Source organism: Plectropomus leopardus, chromosome 18, assembly GCF_026936395.1.
Source record: "Plectropomus leopardus strain MGB_pleo_1.0 chromosome 18, ASM2693639v1, whole genome shotgun sequence".
In the NCBI taxonomy this organism is placed as follows: domain Eukaryota; kingdom Metazoa; phylum Chordata; class Actinopteri; order Perciformes; family Serranidae; genus Plectropomus; species Plectropomus leopardus.
The window spans coordinates 6,282,501-6,302,792 of NC_142193.1; the positions used below are offsets into that span (position 1 = coordinate 6,282,501).

General features: G+C 37.7%; 1 protein-coding gene across 2 annotated transcripts in view; it reads left to right on the forward strand.

Moving 5' to 3' along the window:
- The window catches only part of LOC121957071 (uncharacterized), a 7,204-nt gene extending 2,327 nt beyond the window's left edge, over window positions 1-4,877 (forward strand). For both annotated transcript variants that reach the window (XM_042505580.2, XM_042505579.2), the window contains exons 2-4: window positions 1,649-1,789; window positions 2,061-2,190; window positions 4,085-4,877. In XM_042505580.2, the coding sequence (XP_042361514.1) occupies window positions 1,663-1,789; window positions 2,061-2,190; window positions 4,085-4,316 (489 nt within the window). In that variant the 5' untranslated portion in view covers window positions 1,649-1,662 and the 3' untranslated portion in view covers window positions 4,317-4,877. The remainder of the gene's footprint in view (window positions 1-1,648; window positions 1,790-2,060; window positions 2,191-4,084) is intronic.
- The last annotated feature ends 15,415 nt before the right edge of the window (window positions 4,878-20,292 follow it).

The following is a 20,292-nucleotide window of genomic DNA, read 5'->3' on the forward strand; positions in this document are numbered from 1 at the left end:
AAGTAATCATATGGATGAACAGAAAAGAATTGTGTGATGCTGCAGGAGAGGTTTGAAAAGTTTGTATGGACTGTGACATTGGTGAAAACACTATAAGCTACACCCTCTAAACACACTCTTCAATCCTAAAGAGAATTACTGTTTGACAATAAAGAAGAAATGTGAAATTTTAAATCTAAATGTCTTGCCACCATCAGTTTCCTGCTTGAGCTGACAGGTCAATATTATATGACATTTATTTTAACACGTGTCCTAGATGGCAAGTTGGATGGTCTAGTAAAACCTCTGTGTATTATTGAAGGTGTGTGTGTGTGTGTGTGTATAACTGGCATAAACATGAACTTGCTGAGGTAGTTTGCACTCGGCATGTCTCTGCAGCTCTCCTCTCAGTTTTCCAAGTCTCTCTGTCACTTCAGTTTGGTATATCAGCTCTCTGACTGCTGCTCGGACTCATCCCTTAATGTGAGCTGACTGCAGGAGCTGAGAGTTTAGCCTTGGGGCTTCTTCTCCTGTTCCACCCTCTGACACGCCTGGAAGACTTAGAAGTTTGTTCTCCGAAAAGTTAGATTTCCTTTTTTCTCCGCTTTATCAGGATTGATAGCCACAGCGGAGGCAAAGCCATACAAGGTTTAACACAGTGCTAAGGAATAGTGTAATACCTGCAGCATGCTGAGTCAGGCTGTACAGAGCAATATTTATAGACTAGAATAAAGACTGGCATACAGAGCTCAGAAGACAGCGTGCATGCCGCATGCACAGAGTAGAGCCCCAAAAAAGGAGCTTTGATACATGATTTAATCATTGATAAGTGCAAATAACTAAACAAATAGACTCATCCTGCCTCTGAGTCATTTGACTTTAATGAAGATGGAAAGCATGATGTAATTGAATTGCTACAGTGCTGGCTATGGGCTCAATCTTCATTAAACAAACGGTGGCAATTACTTCTGAAATTCATCAATGGTTTAGTAAAATAATCAATGTTCAGATAGCATAGTTTAGGCAAGATGTAGCCTAAGTAAAAGTGCTACTCGGCACAGGTGTTAGCAGGAGGCCCCAACAGACATCTTGCAGTGACATAACATAAAAATGCGTTCGAGCACGCAGACACTGCTGTCGGACAACAGCAGGGGTCGCCACAATAAGACATATAGAGACATATAAATGACTTCAGATGAAAAGTGACATGTAAAATAGTTTATAAAAAATAAAAATAAAAGTTGTAATAAAAATAAACTAAAACTGGATTTAAAAGATAAAACTGGAGAATAATAATTATACTTTAGTTAAATTGCAGTGCTGTGAAAAATATGAGTGGATAATCTTACATTTAATTTAATAAATTGTAACAAAAAAAGAGAAATGTGTCAAGCTTTGAATTCATAATATTTTCAGTGATTTGTTCCAGATATTGTGTAAGTAAAAGCAATGTAACAGGCTAAAGACTAAAAAAAGAAAAAAAAGGAGTTCCAAACCGTTAAACAAGTTATAACAATTAACATTTTTACACTGGTCATTTGATCCACTGCAAACATAAAAGTAGTGATTATTGCAGCTTTAAATAATGCTGGATGAATTTGTGAGTGTGTTTTTGTGTTCTGACATTAGTGTGCTGTCTCATTACCCTGTCCACTTTTTTTCTCCCCAGGTTCTGGTCTGATAATGGCCCCCAAACTGAGCGTACTGCTGCTGTTACTGGCCGTTGCCACGGTAACAGTTCTGGCCCAGAGGTCCAGACGCCCAGCATCGAAGCCCACGACTGACAATGAGTGGAACTACAGGGATGGCTGTGAGCACCCAGATTAATCTCTGTTTAACCCAGGTCAAAGGTCAAGTTCAGGGCTCATTATGATGATGTCAGAGCTTGAGGTGAAAGCAAAGCTGTGTGTAAATGTGTTGATTCCAGGCTTTGTTGCTCTCTTAAGGCAGATGTAGAAAGACAGAGCTGAGCAGGAAGCAGGAAACATAAGTCACCTATGGGGTCTGACTTTAGGGACTTACTATGTGTGTCTTACTCTGCATAACCAGATCTGTGTATTATTTGTGATTTCTTGTCCCAGCTGAAAGGGTGAACATGCGCGGCGTGGCCAACTTGACTCAGATTCTGGACAACTGGAGGTTCGACATCATGAGCCAGATGAGAGGACTTTTGCAGAATGACCACCAGTCTCTCCTTCCCGACTACGCCAGGTATGGAAGGACAGAGAGGAGGAGAAGTTAACAATGGGAGGGTTGAGTTGTACATTTTTGGATTAATAAAATACACCAGGTCAACATACAAGCAATTTATGATCTTGGAAACAGCAGCTGATAAAATCATCTCATCACAAGATCCATTTAGAAGCTGTTTTGGAGCTTTCAGGGAAATATAATCTTTATCTGCAGATGGTCTTTATCAGCTGTCATGGGACTGTAGATTGTGATTTCCTTTTTTATCCTCTGTGATGGAACAGTATGTACTGTATATGGCCTGCTTGGCATGCGGCTCACAGCTGTAATTTTGGTTTTGGCTGCTTCTGTCTCTCTGCTGTTCAAAAGTTCAGTTTGAGTAAAGTTTGCAACATGCTTTTGGCTTGACCCATGGACTGTTTAATGAAGACGAATGACAGCAAAAGTGAAGCCTAAACATCTGGATCGCCCCCTGGTGGCTCGCTGCAGTTTAGGTCATAAAGGGGCATGGGCCAAACTAAAAACTCAAAGTACACGTCAAATACATTTTTTAGCAAATATGTTTTTTTTTTGTGTCATTTTAGGTAGTTCTTATTACACTGATGTTTGTTGAAATGTTAATTTTTCTCATGAGTCTTGTTTTAATCTGTACTTTGTTGCCACCATGTTTTAAATTTCTCTGTCGTCTCTCACAGTCGTATATCGCTTGAACTATGCCACACCACCCCAACAATCTTCAGTTGTACTGCTCTGTTTCAAATGTATCCATAAGCTTTCAGGAAACATGCACAATTATGGACATAATAAAAGCATAGATTGGACAGAAGGCTCCGTCTGTGTCAGTATACGTTACAATCGGTCAGACAACTTTTGGTGCATTTTTATTAGAAACCAACTGCACCTCAGGAAAGCTGTTTAAATATAATATATACTCTGAAATAATTCACTGATGCAATATTTTTTCTGTTACAGCATTGTAACTCATCACAGACTTATAATTTAAAAATTATTTTAGCAAACTTTATTTACTGAAAAGTACAAAAACAGAAATGCAGAAAGAAGGGAACAAAGTGAAAAAGAGATTATATGACAAGCTGCATCCAGAGGCCAAATGAGAAGAAAATATGGCAGAGAATATCCCATAAACATGGCTACTCCATTACTGTTTATGTAACTACCGGACCATAATGACGTCTGGTCCTCTAAACTGTGGCGAGAGGCAGGAAACACCAGACTTCCTTGTGGAAAACTGTAGCTGATCTTTCTTTCACACTGAATAACAGCACGTTTCTATTTTGACTTTTAAATTGCAGTTTGAGCTGCAGTTTCTTATGACGGCATCGGCCACAGAGCGGACCCAAACAACTCCTGACTTTATTCTCAGCCTGAGGGATAAACGACATTCCTGTGGGGACTCTCAACTGTTTTATTTCACCCGAGTGGAATATTCTGCTCATTCAAAACACACAGAAGAGAGAGAGAGACGTGTGCTCTGTCAAATGTGACAAAAGTTAGTGAAATTGACTCAGCTGTCCTCTTCACCACGTCTCTTCTTCACATTTCTCCTCCTCATACTGACTCTTCATACAGTATATCTTCTACAATTGTGGTATTTAATAAGTACTAAAAAGTCCAAGTTGAAATTTAATTACCACTGAAATATTTTACTTTCAGAGCCATCTGATTTATGTGGTTTGAAAGGAAGTAAAATTCAAAAAGAATCTAAAATGTGTATTGGTGAACCCACACAAAATATAGGTCTATGCAATCATTTCCCCTGAGATGAAGACTGTTTGGGTGAATAAAATTTAAGAGGCTCTGGGACTGAACCAGACTGCTGTAATGAAAGGAAGAAAGGAGAATACCATTAAACCTAAAACCAGATGAACTAACTGCTGTCTGTGTTCCTGTCCAGGATCCAGCCGCTGTCTGAGGCTTTAGACGACCTCTACAAGGAGTTCAACGCCCTCAAAGCTCACCTGGGCGACCTGACAGAGAAGTTCTCCGCCATAGAAACATTCATCGATGAGGTCAAGGCTGGCCGTGTCGACAGCAGCAATGCTGGCCCGGCCCCAGGCCCAGCTCCAGCCCCCGCCCCCAGACCGACCGGGAGGAGGGTGATGAAAAAGAAGGCCACTATTTCCTAAACAGCAAAAAATGAGCTTCTGCTATGCTGGTGTTTGCTTCTTCTTAGGCAGTCTTATGTCTCTGTTTGTCTTATCTCACAGTACTGAAGCTGATCCCCCTTTAAGTTCACCAAGTTCTATAAAATTATTGTGCCAAGGCACTCTTAATCTAAAACACAAAAATAGAAAATTGAAATACAAAAAAAAGAACATAAAATGTAAAGTAAATAAAATATGTCACTTACATATAGTATGGACCATAACTGTGAAAAGGTATAAAATACACATCATATAAAAAGTTGTAAGAAAGCTACACAGTTTACAGTTTTCCTCATAAAAAACAAAGCTAAAACTCAACAAACATATTCGGGGATTTGATTTGAAAGATTTCCTTTTACTGCTGCAAAAGTGCCTGGCGAGTACGACAACACATGCTGAGTGACATCTATCGTGTAGCACAGCTGAGCTGTTTAGAAAGCACTTACTCTGTTTGTTCTGAATGCTTTCTGGACAAACATGCTTGTTGGTTCGGGTTTACTGCTGCATTGTATGAGCTCCAAATAAACTCACTTATTGCATTCATCTGTTATTTCAGTTACTGTTTCAGAGACTCTTGTCCTTAGTTGGGCTTTTACATAGACCCACGGTGTTATTAAAGGACAGACAGATAGATAGATAGATAGATAGATAGATGGATAGATAGATAGATAGATGGATGGACAGACAGACAGATAGATAGATAGAGGTTCCTTCAGAAATTTATTGTGTTATACAGCAATTGTCAGATAAATATAAAGACAACTACAAAAAACCACCACGAATGACAAGAACACCAACAAAGAAAAAAAAAACAAAATGAAAAAACACACACAAAAAACATCAACAGGGCATTTCTTCCAGCTATTCACCACATATCATTTAAGTGCTCTAAATATCATAAGGTGCTGCATCCTGACACAGAGGTTCACTTATTTTTCATCGGAACACATCACAACACAACATATACCACAATTCACTAGTACACCTACATACTACTAATACATATCAGCTGTTGTCTAATGATAAGTTAAAATGTATCCTCATTCTTATTCAGATATCTGTTTACTGAAATGAAGTGAAATGATCAGTGCATGGAGGAGGAAGCTGGATATCCTCTGGCTGCACCAGGGCTGCATTCAATCCTGAAAAAGCATAGCAAAACATTTATTTAAACAGAAACATGGGTGCATTGAACACCTTATCGTATTATGCAGGTGCACTGCATAAGGGGCTTTACTGGTATATTGCAAAAGTGTCTGTTGAATATAAATAACAAATATACTTACAACAAGCAGAGATCTACTCGTTTACATACTGCTGCTGATTGAGGAACACCTCTGACACACCCAATAAATGAGAGAAAACAATCCTTGAAACCCCTTTCACATAATTTCACATAATTTCGAGGGGAAATGTCATTCAAAGTGGAAACCATAGCAAAATAGCGCAAACACTGAATGGGCCCTGGATCAGCCTGAATTTTAGCCCTTGCCCCCCAGAGGCTTTAACATCTTTAGGCCAACAGCTGATGGGCTCTGAGATAAGTTTGCATTATAAGGTGTGCATGAAGTTGTGATGACGGACACGGTGCTGTAATGACAAAACCCCACCTGTTATTGGCTGATTCAGTGTGTGAAAAAGTGCATTTTGGAGAGACATGATTGAGGTTTTATTTTAGCTCTGAAGATTCACAGTGACAATATGCTGAAAATTACTTTAAGCTTCTTTATACAAAACTTCCCGGCTCTATTTTCTTTTACTCAAAATGTTTTGTCTCTTAAGTCAAAGTTTGGGAGCATTTCTTAGAAGTTTTATTTATAAGCTGCTATTCTCTAGTTAGTGTTCCTCTTATGATAAAGTGCTGCTTGACCCAGTGACAACACAGGGTTTAGCGGGGCTTTTTATCCTGAGAAAACCATTTTGTTAGAAGAGGCAAAAAAAAGAAGGCCTAAGAATTGTAAAGCATAAAGATCGTGGGCATTAAATATAATCTGCCAGACACTTTATTTTTAAATATACTGCCAACCAAAAACTCTTTATTATCCAAACTCTACTGTATCTGGGTCTCTGAGCTGTGACCCAATTTGTATTACATCAGAGCCACTGAGAGAAATATCAGTAAATCCTATATACTGTAACACACTGTGTGTAATCTGGCGTTGCTCTCAATTCTGAGTCACAGCGAGGTAGCACAGGAGCCAAAATGGTGAACGTGAACAGGAGTTCAGGTCAGAGAGAGCAGCCACACAAGCAGTTCACATGCAGGAAAATGTAGTCGACAAAAATTATTAATTATTACATTAAAATCAATAACAAGACAAGGCTGAGCAGATAGCCTAACTTAACACAAATAACCTAAGCGGCTCAAGCACTTTGTAATCATGATTTAATTGCATTTTGATTTGACTTAATACTGCTATTCCACTACATTTCAGAGGTAAATACTGCGTTTTTCAGCTACATTTATCTGACATCTTGTTAATTACTAACAGTGTAGGGCAGAAAGGCTCACTTTCAAATCATATACATACATTGCATTACAATATCTATTGTCACAAAGGTAAAGGAGGACCCAAATGCAGAACACAAAAAGCAAACAGGTTGAAAAGTTGTTACTGCTGATGATGAAGTCCAAAAAAACAAACAGGAATCCAAACCACAAAGCACAAAAAAGGAACAAAAAATTAGACTGAAACTAACAAAACACTGAAGAACTCAGGTGAAGGCAGGAGCAAACATGGAGGATCACAGGGAGGTAAACAGGACAGGAACACAACAGGACTAACAGACGAACTGATAAGGAACAAAGAGGAACACACAAACAGACGTGGACAAATTTGTTGGTACCCTTCCATGAAAATAGAAGAACCCACAGTTTTCTCTGAAATAACTTGACACTGACAAAATAATTGGCATCCATTATTGTTCATTCCTATTTTTTTTTATTTTTATTCCATTTTAATAAAAAGAGACATTTATTTACATACTTGACTCTATGACATACCAAAGGAACACAGGTATACATGAGACAATTGCTTTTAACTTGATCAGTTTTCAGGAGGAATAAAACATTGTTTCAATGAGCTGTAAGGTTACCAACAAATTTGTCCATGTCTCATATACAGAGAGCACTAATCAAGACAACGAGACATAGCTGGGTAGGTGGACACAAAGAATAGAAGGGAAACACAAGGATTTGCTTACAAATGAAGGTGTGGTAGGGGACACAAGGGTTAACAAACGAGACTAAAACAGAGCAGGTGTGCAGGGAAGACTATCAAGGGAGGGCAAACTAGACTGATGAGACAGGTGAAACTATTCAGGGAAACATAAGGGAGGGAAAACACACAAAGACAAGAAGTAAAATCAGACACAACACATGAGGAATGATAAATACAAAATAAAACAGGAAACAGAACATGAGTACCAAACATGGCAAACACAAAACATTTAACACAAACACAAAACCCCAAACAATGTCCATACAATAACACAAAAACCTAAAATCATGACAGTGTGTGCTCATTACTTTAATAATGCAGCTGATAATGGTGAAGTCTGAATCTGAGAAGTAACTAATATTGATATAGTGGAGTTAAAGTACAATTTTTCCCTCTGAGATATAGTAAAAGCATAAAGTAGAATTATGTGGAAATACTTATAGGTACCTAGAATTTGTACTTAAAGGTCCAGTGTAAAGGATTTAGGGACATCCAGTGGTGAGGCTACAGAACTGAAATTTCTCTCTTGCTCAAGGCATTTAGGAGAATATAGAATATATATACGAAAATGCTTCATATCCAGAGCCAGAGTTTGGTTTGCCCCTTTTGGGTTACGGTGGCAGATTTTGTAAATTGGAAATACTCAGTACAAATACCTCAAAGTTGTATTTCAGAGCAATACTTGCATAAATGTATTGAGATACATTCCTCCACTGATTACAAGTTACCCTGCAGTTAAAGAAGCATGAAGAATAAAATGCAGAATGCAGAATAAAAAAACAAGTTCATAAAATACAAAACATTGTTAAACTTGTTATAATTACAACTATCCGACATATAAAACATTAAAATAGTGCTTACACATTAATAAGATAAAATTAAACATTACACTACCTTTAGTACTTTTGCTTTCAACTTTATGTTAATCTTGATAACTACTGCCATACTTCTACTTTGATAGAATTATTAGTAAGGAACTTTTAGTATTTTGTATAGTATTTTTTTCCGATGAATTTCTTGTTTTCACTTACATAAAATATCTTCCACTTTCATATCTTCCAGTACTTCTTCCACCACTGACCTATGTAGTGGCAGTAGTAAGTACAGATATAAAAATGTTGATTATTGCAATTTTAAATATTACTGGAAATCAAATTGCGGCTGCATAAATACACAAATATAAAAATTCAAAACAAATAATAAAAAAATACATCAAATATGTATATACATTTATATTTGACTGACAGTATATAAACTTGCTGATGTAATTAATTAATAATTGTATTAAATAAATTGGAACGTGAATTGGAATTATGCATTTTATTCCACTGGTTCAGTATTAACTGTCATCCCAGCAGCCACATCATGTTTCTCCTTACACACAGCTCTACAAATACTGCAGCAATATCATTTTATTCAGTTAATTCAAAAAGAAATGAGCACATTTAATTTGAGCAGATCAAAAGTCAAAGACAGTCATGACGTTATGAATTTCATTGTTCTCAAACTAAATGCTGAGATGATTTTTATTGATGTCTGTGTGATGGCTCTGAAACTAAACCATGAGCCCCAGATTCTCTGGCTTCATTGATGAACTGACTGTACAGTAAATCATGTGATGAATACAACATGAAGGCAGGTGGTGGGAAGAAAAAGACTCAAAAGCCAGGACTCACTTTCACGCCATAATTCATTGTCACACAGTGTTATTGGTTTGCCTCACTCGACCAGTTCATGAGTGGATTCACCGTCCGCAGCTCTCCGACTGTCCTCCTCACATTTCTGTGTCAAAGGGGAACTCAGATCAATAACGAATTTCATGCTTTCTGGTGTCAGTGACACGCTGCAGTGGCGGTGATATGACTGGAAAAGAACCACTTTGCTTTTTGAAACTTTCATGTCTGGTGTCTCTGATCGTCCTGCTGAGAAAAGATTTTCTGAAGCTGAATAAACTTATTTTCTACTTATTTTAATCCACCAAAAAAACATATTGTCCTTCTTGTCTCCTTGGTTTCTGTGACACAGTTAATACCTTTGACCTCTGACCCGTCATCGTCATATGTCACTGTATATCATACGGCTCTACCAATCAGATTTGGCTATTGATTTTACAACTATTGATTTTTCTCTTGATCTGGTGGTCAATGGGAGGTGTCACCTCTGTCCAAGAAGCTGCACATCTCTTAATTAAGTCACAAGTCTTAACTCAACACTATTAGTCTCACCTTGAATCAGCTGCTAGAAGAGGACATTGTTAGCCGTCCTCCCTGGAGTCAGTGGACAGATGGAAATCAGTTTTATCAGTGTGTCCAGTTCAGAGATAGTGTCCCATATGTTTAGCTTAGCTCAGTACAACAACTGTAAGCAGGTGGGAACTTGTAGCCTTGCTGAATGAAAAGTGAAACAAGACTACTGCTTAGCATGCAAAAATGCAGTGCTATCATTTGTAAATAAATCCCATGAATACCATGTACGTCTGAAAATGCATACTAGGCACTACGTATCCACAGGCTGTTCTCATGCACAGTTTGTATGCTTGCCGAGGAAAAATAATGTACTAAAATTTGTACATATCCTACATCATCATAAATCGGTAATTTGTGTGTAATCCACGTATTTGGGAAGGCTGCGATAGTGTGACAATGCACTGACAGGAATAAGGAACTAGTATCTGGTAAGGTTGGAGGTTGGGATGGTGGATGAGTTATAAAACATGGGAGTTTCTCCTGGAAACCATGTGAAAAAGCAAACTTTTACTTCTTGTAAGGTAAATCTTCACCATAATGACATAATGATGTGTGTGAATTAAAAGCAATACACTGAGCTGTGATTACCACACATCGCTTCTTAAGATTCTGCTTGCTGGCTGGGGGCACATAATTATGGTAACCCTAGAATGGGCTTTTCTTTTGGGCATGCATCTCTCATATTAACCTTTATTTAATCAGGTAAGTGCCCCAGGTGATAGGTAAGTTCCCCACAGCTTTACAAACTGAAGTTGGTTTGTGTGCACTTCATCCATGACGATGCAAAGAGCTGACCGTAAACATACAAATGTGTTGCAAACTGCAAAACCCCAACTCAAGAATATTGTCATATTTGGAATAATAGTGGAAATGTTGTGTGCATGTAACCACAGTCATTGTTAGTGTTACTTTCATGTCCCTGAACTCTGGAACTTGATCCGGATCCGAAATATTTACCCTTTTACTTTCCCCATCCTTTTAACCTGTGAATTCTCTGATACTTTTGATTGGACTTGCTGCCTTTCCCCTTGAACTTTTGTGTTAAGCTATAATTTTTTAACATTATAACCACCAAATGTTTCCTGGTTTTCTGCATATGGGTCCATTTTCACCTTGTGCAGTTACTGTGTTACTTAAGTTGTGTGTGCAAAGTGTGCTGTGCAATGATGTATTATTCCCAACTCTTTCAAGTTTAGCACCAAATATAAAAGAAGCAGAGTGGAAGATGTATGTGAGGAAGAGGATGAAGGTCTTTTCATTGAATTTTTCACATGAATAAATATAGAACATCACCAATATTACTGGAAATATCCTGACAAGTATTTGACCAGTATTTGATCCAGACACAGAAGGACTACATGTTTCTACAGCTCAAAGTTTTAAAACATCTTCGTGTTCATTTATTCATACATCTTCAGATGCAGGAAGTTCTTGTCCGAAGCTGAGCTGATGATGAATACAGTATTTGCACGACTCCAGTAAAACACAGCATACTTTCAGTCTTACCTGTTGGCTGGAAACGCAAAGATTGCAACTTTTCTCCTTGTTACGTGTCCTCATGAAGCAGTTTGCATTTTCTGTAATCAAGAAAAGAACCCTTTGCCGACAAAGTAAACTGACTTTTATCAGATAAATCTTGATGGCGAAAATATTCTCGACAGCTTTTGGTATGACTTAACAGAAAAAACACCAGGTGAGAAATGAGAGTATGCTCTCATGAACTTCAGCAGGGGAATATTGCACTGGAGGTCAATTTGTCAGCTGCGGCATGCGTAGTCCTCGGTGTGAAGTGGGATGTAATAGTCTGCACAGACATCTCTTTTTCTAATGTAGTCTGAGTTTCTGAAAGATTCAATTTGAGCAGCATCTTACATGAATAAATTACAGTCAGCACTTGGAGGGAAATGGGGAGTTGCCACTTTGTCTCATGTTTCTGTCTCTTCATGGTGTTTTCCCCGGATGTCTCATGGACATCTTGATATATTTCCCGTCGTTCCCTCATCCTGTGTGATTCCTACAGTTTGAGAGGGAGAGCATGCTGCAGCTCTTGGCTTGTGTTTGGACCACATTTAAATCAGAGTGTAAATCTGCAGTGCTCCCAGGGGATAGATGTGACGAGCCGCCCCTCCTTTAATTCTAAGATCTTAATCTGGGCGAGTTGGAAGATGCTTTGCAAACTGTTTGCAGAGCAGCCGTCCAACAATATCTCCATGCTGACTTAAAGTGACATCTCTGCTTTCCCATATGTAACCGAAATGGGTGAAGTGAGGTTAAGAAACCAGATATCCCTGATATTCTGCTTTCATCTGAGTTCTGCTTATCCATTCAACTGTTGGAGTGCACATGTCAAATTAGAAAGAGGCGGAAAAAGACTCAGTAAGCCCCAGTTCTGGCTCAATATAGATACCAATACAAAGCAATTTTATAGATGATTTTTTCAGACATGGTAACGCAGGTGGAAATCATGCCTAACATACACCGATCGGCCTTAAACATGAACCCTCTAAAAACCTGGTTGGACATCAGATTTCTTGTGCTATCTTTAGATGTCTTTCACAAGCTATGTAACCCTTTGAAAGCTGAGTAAACTGGTTTGAATTCTTTGAAAACATCGGAGAAAAATGTAGTCTCCAACTTGGCAAGGTATGTCTGACAAATTACAAGAAATTAGTTAAAGGTGACAAAGAAAATGACCTGAGAATTCATTGAAAATTAGTTGAAAAAAGGGGTGACAGTTATTATAAAAATATCAAACAACTATGGAAAAATGTCCGGAAAAATTTGTATAATCATTATAATTATATGTTTAAAATTTTAAAAAACCATACATGTATTATTTGTGTTTCAGAACTTTTTTTGTGAGTAATTTTCTTTTTGTTTTTTATTACTGATGATCACGTTGCAATGCTGTTTTCTGCTGGGGAACCTTTGGTTTGATCTTGATACCACATCATGTGGGTGGTCGGTTCTGGCTCTGTGGTTCTTAACTGCATGAATTTGGTTGAATTTGAATTTGGACTTCCTGTCTAATATTGTTTTAATTCCAACATTACTGTCATAGACAGTAATAACTGACAACTTTAAGGGAATAATTCACCACAAGACAATGCACGTTGTACATAATTCATTGGAAATGCTTTGTTTAGCAGTCGTTTATTGAAAATAGTTGTGTTTGGATTTCCAAGAGCCTGCAAACAGATAGAAGACTTGGATATTGCTACACAACACTTTTGAGAAAGTTCTTTTTTTTAGAAGTTTTTATAGCATTTTCTGGCATTTTTTGTTTGGACTCAAGTCAAGTTTGTAATGATATGCTTTCATTTGTCCATTTGCTTTCATTTTCACTATTCCTTTACATTTGTGACAGTAACCAGCATTTAGCGTATTAGCTTCTTGGCATGCTAAATTATTTCTGGACATCTAATAGGTTTTGAGACATACTGATGCTGCTATGCTCACATCGCTGGCATGGCTAAAAAGTTTAAGTTAAGTTATACACCCCAACTGCTCTGATCATTTGTATGCAAGCAATTGTTTTCTCTCTAACCTTTTCTAAGGTTAGTTCCACTGAAATCCAAAAAGTCTTCTCTGGACTTTCTGCTTTTCCAGGGTTCTCTGATGTCATTTACTGCAACTTGAGAAGCAGCAGCTGTACAGCATCAAAGGCAGGAGGAGTTGGCTTCGTTTGCATTCACTGCAGTCAGAGGGAGTCTCACTGAGGATGAAATGTACCTCTCTGTTTCCACGCACTGTCCATTCATCACTCCAGGAGTTTGGTCATGGAGAATCTCAATCGGAATTCTTACTAAACACAGTTTTATGTTGAACTTTTTCTTTGTTTCTTATATGGCCAGCTTTCTTTTCCTCCCCTAATTTCCTTTTGTAACTATCCATAATACGTTTGTGTTCCTATAAAACTTTTCTTAACTGCATTAAAGTTGCCACATGAATAAATATTTAACACATCCTCACTTCTGTCAACCATCTCTCAATCTGCTGTGACTTCATGATGTTACTGAAGTCTCCTCAGCTCTGCACAGACATCAATATCCTGCTCTGATTTCATTATTCATCAGGTGCACATCTACAGTTCTCTTTATTGTCTGAATTCACTCCATCACGGATGTAGATGAGGTTCTGACAGCATTTTTCAAATTGTTTCGCTGCACTTCCATGCCTACTGATGCTCACCAAAAGACGCAATAAAATATGCACATTGAACACATAAAATAATCACAGAGCAACCTCAGTATCAAGATAAAAAAAAAAAGGTTTGATGTGACTAGTTAAGGTAAATCTATCAATGAGGTTTATGCCCGGTGATATCATTTCTGGGCTGGCAGTTGTTCCACTGGCTTCTCGATGCAACATGTACAACATTTATTGTGGTTGTTATGTAAAAGTGAAATGTATCCTTGCAGGTTATTTACCATATTCTTAGACAAATGATTATCTACCATAGCACTTGCTCTTTTGGTCCTGACTGATATCTCTATACTGGGAGTTACAGAGACAATTTGATAATGATATGTCAGCCATACATAGGGTTATTTATATACATATATATATATATATATAAACCCTATATATGGCTAAGAAATTTTACTGTTACAGCAGCTCACAACAGAAAAAGACAAGAGATAAAAAGCAAAAACAACAACAACAACAACAACAACAACAACAACAACAAATTCCCAAACAAAACAAAAACAATACCCGTTAAATAATGAACAAAAAACATAACAAACACAAAATAAAATAAAACTACATCAAAGCTACACAGGCTATGTACCAATAGTATGCAATAACTTAAATTCATTAAAACATTAAAACAACATGTGATATGCTGCACTCATATACTGCTGATCTATCCAGTAGTATACAAAGTATCTAAAATTGGCTATCTCAAAACGAAATTCACAAATTACAACAGTAAAATGCTCTTACGTATATCTGAAAGTGATAAAAACAGGATAACATAATATTCTATAATAAAGGAGCCATTGTGCAACATGGGAACACTGGTTGCTTTTGTGTATCTTAATAATACTTTCCTTCTAGCAATTCTGTACTTACATGTGTTTTAAGGACTTTAATGGAGTATATTTAGACTGTAATATTTCTACTTGAGTAAAGGGTCTGAGTTCTTCTTCCGTTTACATCATTATGATTTTAAACGTTTTCTTACTTGTGGAACTGCACCTGAAAGTCAGACTCTGTGCGCAGATGCCTGTTTATGAGCTCAAGAGGGCTGTGCATTGAGATACAGAGAGAAAACTAAATATTTAGCCAAATTTAGGATAAAATGTGACTGTTTGGAACATAAACTAATGATACAGATGGATAGTTGTGTGGACATATTACTTTAACAAATACAGATTTCATATGAAGCACCACTTTTGGAAGATACAAGGATCATGTTCTATTCATTTCCCTGCGTGTTTCTATTTATCACATAAGAATGAGGCACATTGGTCCTCCAGGCATGCTGCTTTCACTGTCAACATGCTATAAGCTCCTCAGCCAGTTTGTTTTGGCATCTGTTGCCTTAAAGCTGCTCTGCTGAATAATAATAATATTAATAACGAGTACTGGGATGCTGATGGTTATTAAAGGGCAACGACTTCTCTGATCAGGGTTGATAAAACTAGAGACATCCTCACGCCCTGCAGATAGCAAAATATTTATCTGCCACACTGGAAAGTAATTAAATGTTTTCAGCCCCGTTTAAACAGCTTCAAACTCTTTCTGTCAATATTCAACGAATTATTCTGAAGAGAGTGGGAGCATCCTAAAGGAATTCAGTTTGGATAATGAAGAATTTACAAATATTAACATTTATGTTTGCCATAAGGAAACACAATTTCTGCTGATTGGCTAAACAGTGAAACGCTGTAATAGCGACAGGCTTTATTAAACCTAATGAAGCAAGAGACATGATATGAGATTTATGTGATGAGTCAAAAACAAAAAAGCATTTCTTAACTGGAGATTTGATCACTTTCTAATAACAAGTTTGTAAATGTATCTTTTGACATCTATCACATCTATTACATGAGAATAGTAGATTAAACAGTGTTTGCACACATTTTGCAGACTTTTTAATGTGATTACTAACTGTATTTGTCTGAATGCTGTCCATAACTGACAAGCATTAGATTGTTAGTTAGTTACTGTTCAACCCATAAATTATATAATAAAGATGAATGACATGACCACACCCCAAAAAAGAAGCCAAAACATCTCATTCGCCTACTGATGGCTGCTGGCAATAATAGGTCATAAACTCAGCATCCTTCACATCAGCAGATGGGACACGGGCCAAACTAAAGACTCTGTGTAGTATATGTCAAATAAATATTTCCCAAAATATTTTTCTGTCATATAAAGGAGTGTATGTTGCGCAGATGTGTGTTCAAGCATTTTATTTTTCTGTTAGGTTTGGTTTTAATTAGTTATTTGATAATATATAAAGAGGATTTGACATCTTGTCTGACAACTGTGTGTGCCAATCAGTGTGCTCATGATCAGTGGCGCTAGTTTGTGGCACTATAGACCCTCAAGTTACGTTCAAAGCCAGTAATCGATGAAAATAAGAGCTAGTGTTTGGTTTGTCCTTTTTGGGCCACTGTAATAACACGGCAGACTTTGCGGAAGAGGACCTGCTCGGTATGTAGATGTATGTAATGGCTAATTTGGATGAAAACACGATGATTCTTATTTCTAGGTGATCATAAACTAATAAAGTCAAAGTCAGCTTTATTGTCATTTCTGCCATGTATGTTAGACATACAGGAATTGAAAATAAGTTTCTCTTCATGTCCATGGTAGAAGTACAACGAGAAAATAAAGAATAAAAAATATATACATTAATGTAAGACATAAATTCTCTCTCTCTCTCTCTCTTCAACTAAAACACAAGAAACTTGTGCTCCAGAAAAAAGATAAGCACTCAGTGAAGATCCTACAGCCACTAATCAGCAATTGTTACTTAAATATAAAGGCCAGGGAGCAGTAATAGAAAAGAAAGAAAGAGGAAGAGAGCCTATATATACACACACATACACACACACACACACACACACACACACACACACACACACACATACACATACATACTTACACACTCACACACACACACACATACACACACATACTTACACACTCACACACACACACACACACACACACACACCTATATATATATATATATATATTCACGTGTGTGCAATATGGTGCAATGTGGAGGATGCAAAACGCAGGAGGTTTGCATATGAGGTAATGTATTATATACAAGAACAGCAGCAGAATCAGACTTTATAGTGCAATAGTTTGTAGTGAAAACATAGTTATGAATATTATATACCATTCCTGCCCAAAATAGGCTACCCCATAATCCTACACACTGGACCTTTAAATATTACAGTTAATGTACTTAGGTGCATATCACCACTGCGTTTACCTTTTCATCAGACACAATATATTGTCGGTGTGGTAGGTATTTGGTATTAGATGTTACTTAATTTGGGGTTTTTCAGAACAAAACACTGTCAAGCTGACTATCAATAACTGAGAAAGCATTAGAGTTTACATTGATATAGGCTCTCTCACACATTTCCTCTGCTTCCTCTCTTCTACAAACAATCCCCCACACTTTCTGTGGTGTCACTGCTCGCAAAGTTGGTGCTGTTTCACTGACAAATCATCTACATTATTCTCTTGTTTGAAACTGTTTGAATTGAAAAGCTGTTTCTCAGCTTTAGAATGGTTTTTCTCTTTTGTTATTTTCCAACAGTGAAGCAGACGTTCAGGCCGACGCACTCAGCCTCTCTAAATCTTTTTTTTTTCTTTCTTCTTCCTCTTTCTCAGTCATGCAAACAAACTAAGGCAGGAAAGCTGAAACGAGGCAGGCAAAGTAATCCCCCCTCCATCTCCCTGTCATGGCTTCTAATCCAAGTCCCAGATGCCCTGGGCTCCTTAGCCAACTCTGTATGTGTGTGTGTGTGTGTGTGTGTATGTTGGTGAGGTCGCTGCGGCTCAGCACACACCAACAGAGGGATATGTTTGGAAACAAAGCAGGAAACAGCTGGAGTCGGGGAGTGTCTTGTTAATTTGTTTGGAGACTCTACAGACTTTTGGATGCGAGTCACAAACAGCAGGAGGTGTTTCAGCAGCTCAGACCAGCTAATTGCTAACTTTCATGTTAAACTAGGTAAAAGAGCTGGCTCATAGTCAGCTGAGATGTGATGACTCATGGAGACACTGAGTGATGCAACAAAGAGTGTTATAGATGTGGTGCAGTATGTGGATCAGATCAGTCAATGAATTTATATTCACAGAGGAAAAAGTGAGGTTTATAATACTCATCACTCAAAATGCAAAATGATCCATTATGCACAGAAACCTTTACATTTATTCTGAGCCAAAGATCCTTTGGGAATAATCTCCTCAACACTAACGCTCCACCTGACACATGTGCCTCTATGCTGCAGGAGGAAGCTCATAAACCTGAGTGAGGGAGCTCAGGTAGGCGGGTGCTGCTGTGCTAGCGGGAACTCAGACTTGAAATTGATGTGAGCAGAAACAGGGAACAGGTGGAGAGTAATGAAAAGCGGAGTGAGCTGTTTTTGGCTGGTTGAAGACCAGACGTGCTGTCGCATTTTGGACCATTTGCAAAGGTTTTACTGTGCTTGCCAGCAGCTCTAAAGTACAAAATAAAACACGTAATGTCCTAAATAAAGGACTGTAACCAGGAAATAAATGTGATCAGGGCTGGACTGGAATGATAATTTAGCCTGGGCTGATCTTTGAACTCGTTGTCACCCCGAACTCTTTAGATACAGCAGCTTAGTGAGTGGCCTGATGCATTAACCCTCAAATTGCGCTAATTAAAATTGCAAATATAAAATATGCCTAATGGAAACATCAAATTAAAAAAAAAACTCCCATTTGTCACAAAAAAAGTTTTTCTGCTTGCGTGAGGTGATATTTCAGGCAGTTCGAAAAAGCCATATTTCACAAAACTGCAATGGAAACACTGTTTTGCTGTTATAGGTCACATGATGTACATCATTAGCTACAAGAGGTGTTATTGCATTGTATAACTCTTCAAAAGTTGAACTTCTGGATTCTTAATTATCCAGAAGTTTTGAACACAATTCCTCTGTGAAATGGTGGGCTTTCAGCTCCCAGAAATCCCTCATATGTGGCTGCTCTCTCGTATGAGGGGCTCGCCTTTTAATTATCGCTCACATAACACGTCTACCACACATCACCTTTGATTGGAAAGGCTAGTGCATTGGCTGCAATAGAAATAAACCTGCTAATCCTTTTGACATCCATCGCCATGCTTCTTGAAAGGTTATCACAAGAGGAGAAGTCGCTTTATCACTCAGTGGAAACACAGTCATCTCAATTATGTTTCATCGACATTTCAAAAATATCTCTTAAGTTCTGTACAAATCTGTAGTACATCTCTAGAGTCAGTTTGGGAAGCTCTGGGATGGTGGGTCGGTGACATAATACAATGTCAAAATAAACTTTTGTGCTCACAGGAAACATGGGTTTTGGCAACCACTTTTGGTGTAAGCAACAAATCTGCAAGGTTAGGTCGAGAAAAAAGATAATGCTTTGATTTCAAATAAGTAGCCTGTTTCTGTTACGTTACACAACTCGCATGACTTCAAGAAGTTTTTTGTTTGTTTTTTTTAATTATTTTTCATATCATAAAACTAGGCTATCCATGCTGTAGAAATACTTTTGAAATGGTTGCTATATGACCAGAGAGCACAGCAAAAAAAGGGCTGTGGCATAAGTGATAGAAATCCTTCTACTACAACAATTCACTGTGCCACACTGGACCAATAAATGTTCCCACTGGTAGGTGGTCTTCTCTCGGCCACGTGCATGACAGGCCTGTATGTGATGCACATTTTCGTAAGCATTTTTATATATATATTTTAAAATACATTTAAAAACAGTGTGACAAATGTGGACAATATAGAAATTACATATATGAATAAAGAAATCAATATGTGGTCTACTGTAGGTCTGGCACCATACCATCTAAAATCGAATTAAAAAGGGTGTTATGTCAAATTCTTCATTTTAACAGTGCAGGGAAAAGGTATTTCTTTATCCAAAATACTTTGGATGAAAACAGTCTCCCCTCAGTTTGGTATTTCTGTCACCAGGTTTGCAATAAGTTGTCCATCCTCTTTGTACACTCTCACATAAAGAAAGTTGATGCAATCTTTGTCACATTCACAGTCAATTTTAAATGTTTGGATTTTGAGGAGCCAGATAGCTGTTCAGTTGTCACAGCTGCCACAGTGATTTCGTTTTATGAGCAGGTTTAAAAGCTTTGGTGGCTAAAAAATATTAATAACTGATTTTTTCCCCCAAGCTTTTCTTGAAGTGACAGGCCTGCTTTTAAATGCTGAAAACACAATGTGACAAGACGCCATTCACAGGACAATCAGGGGTGAAGCC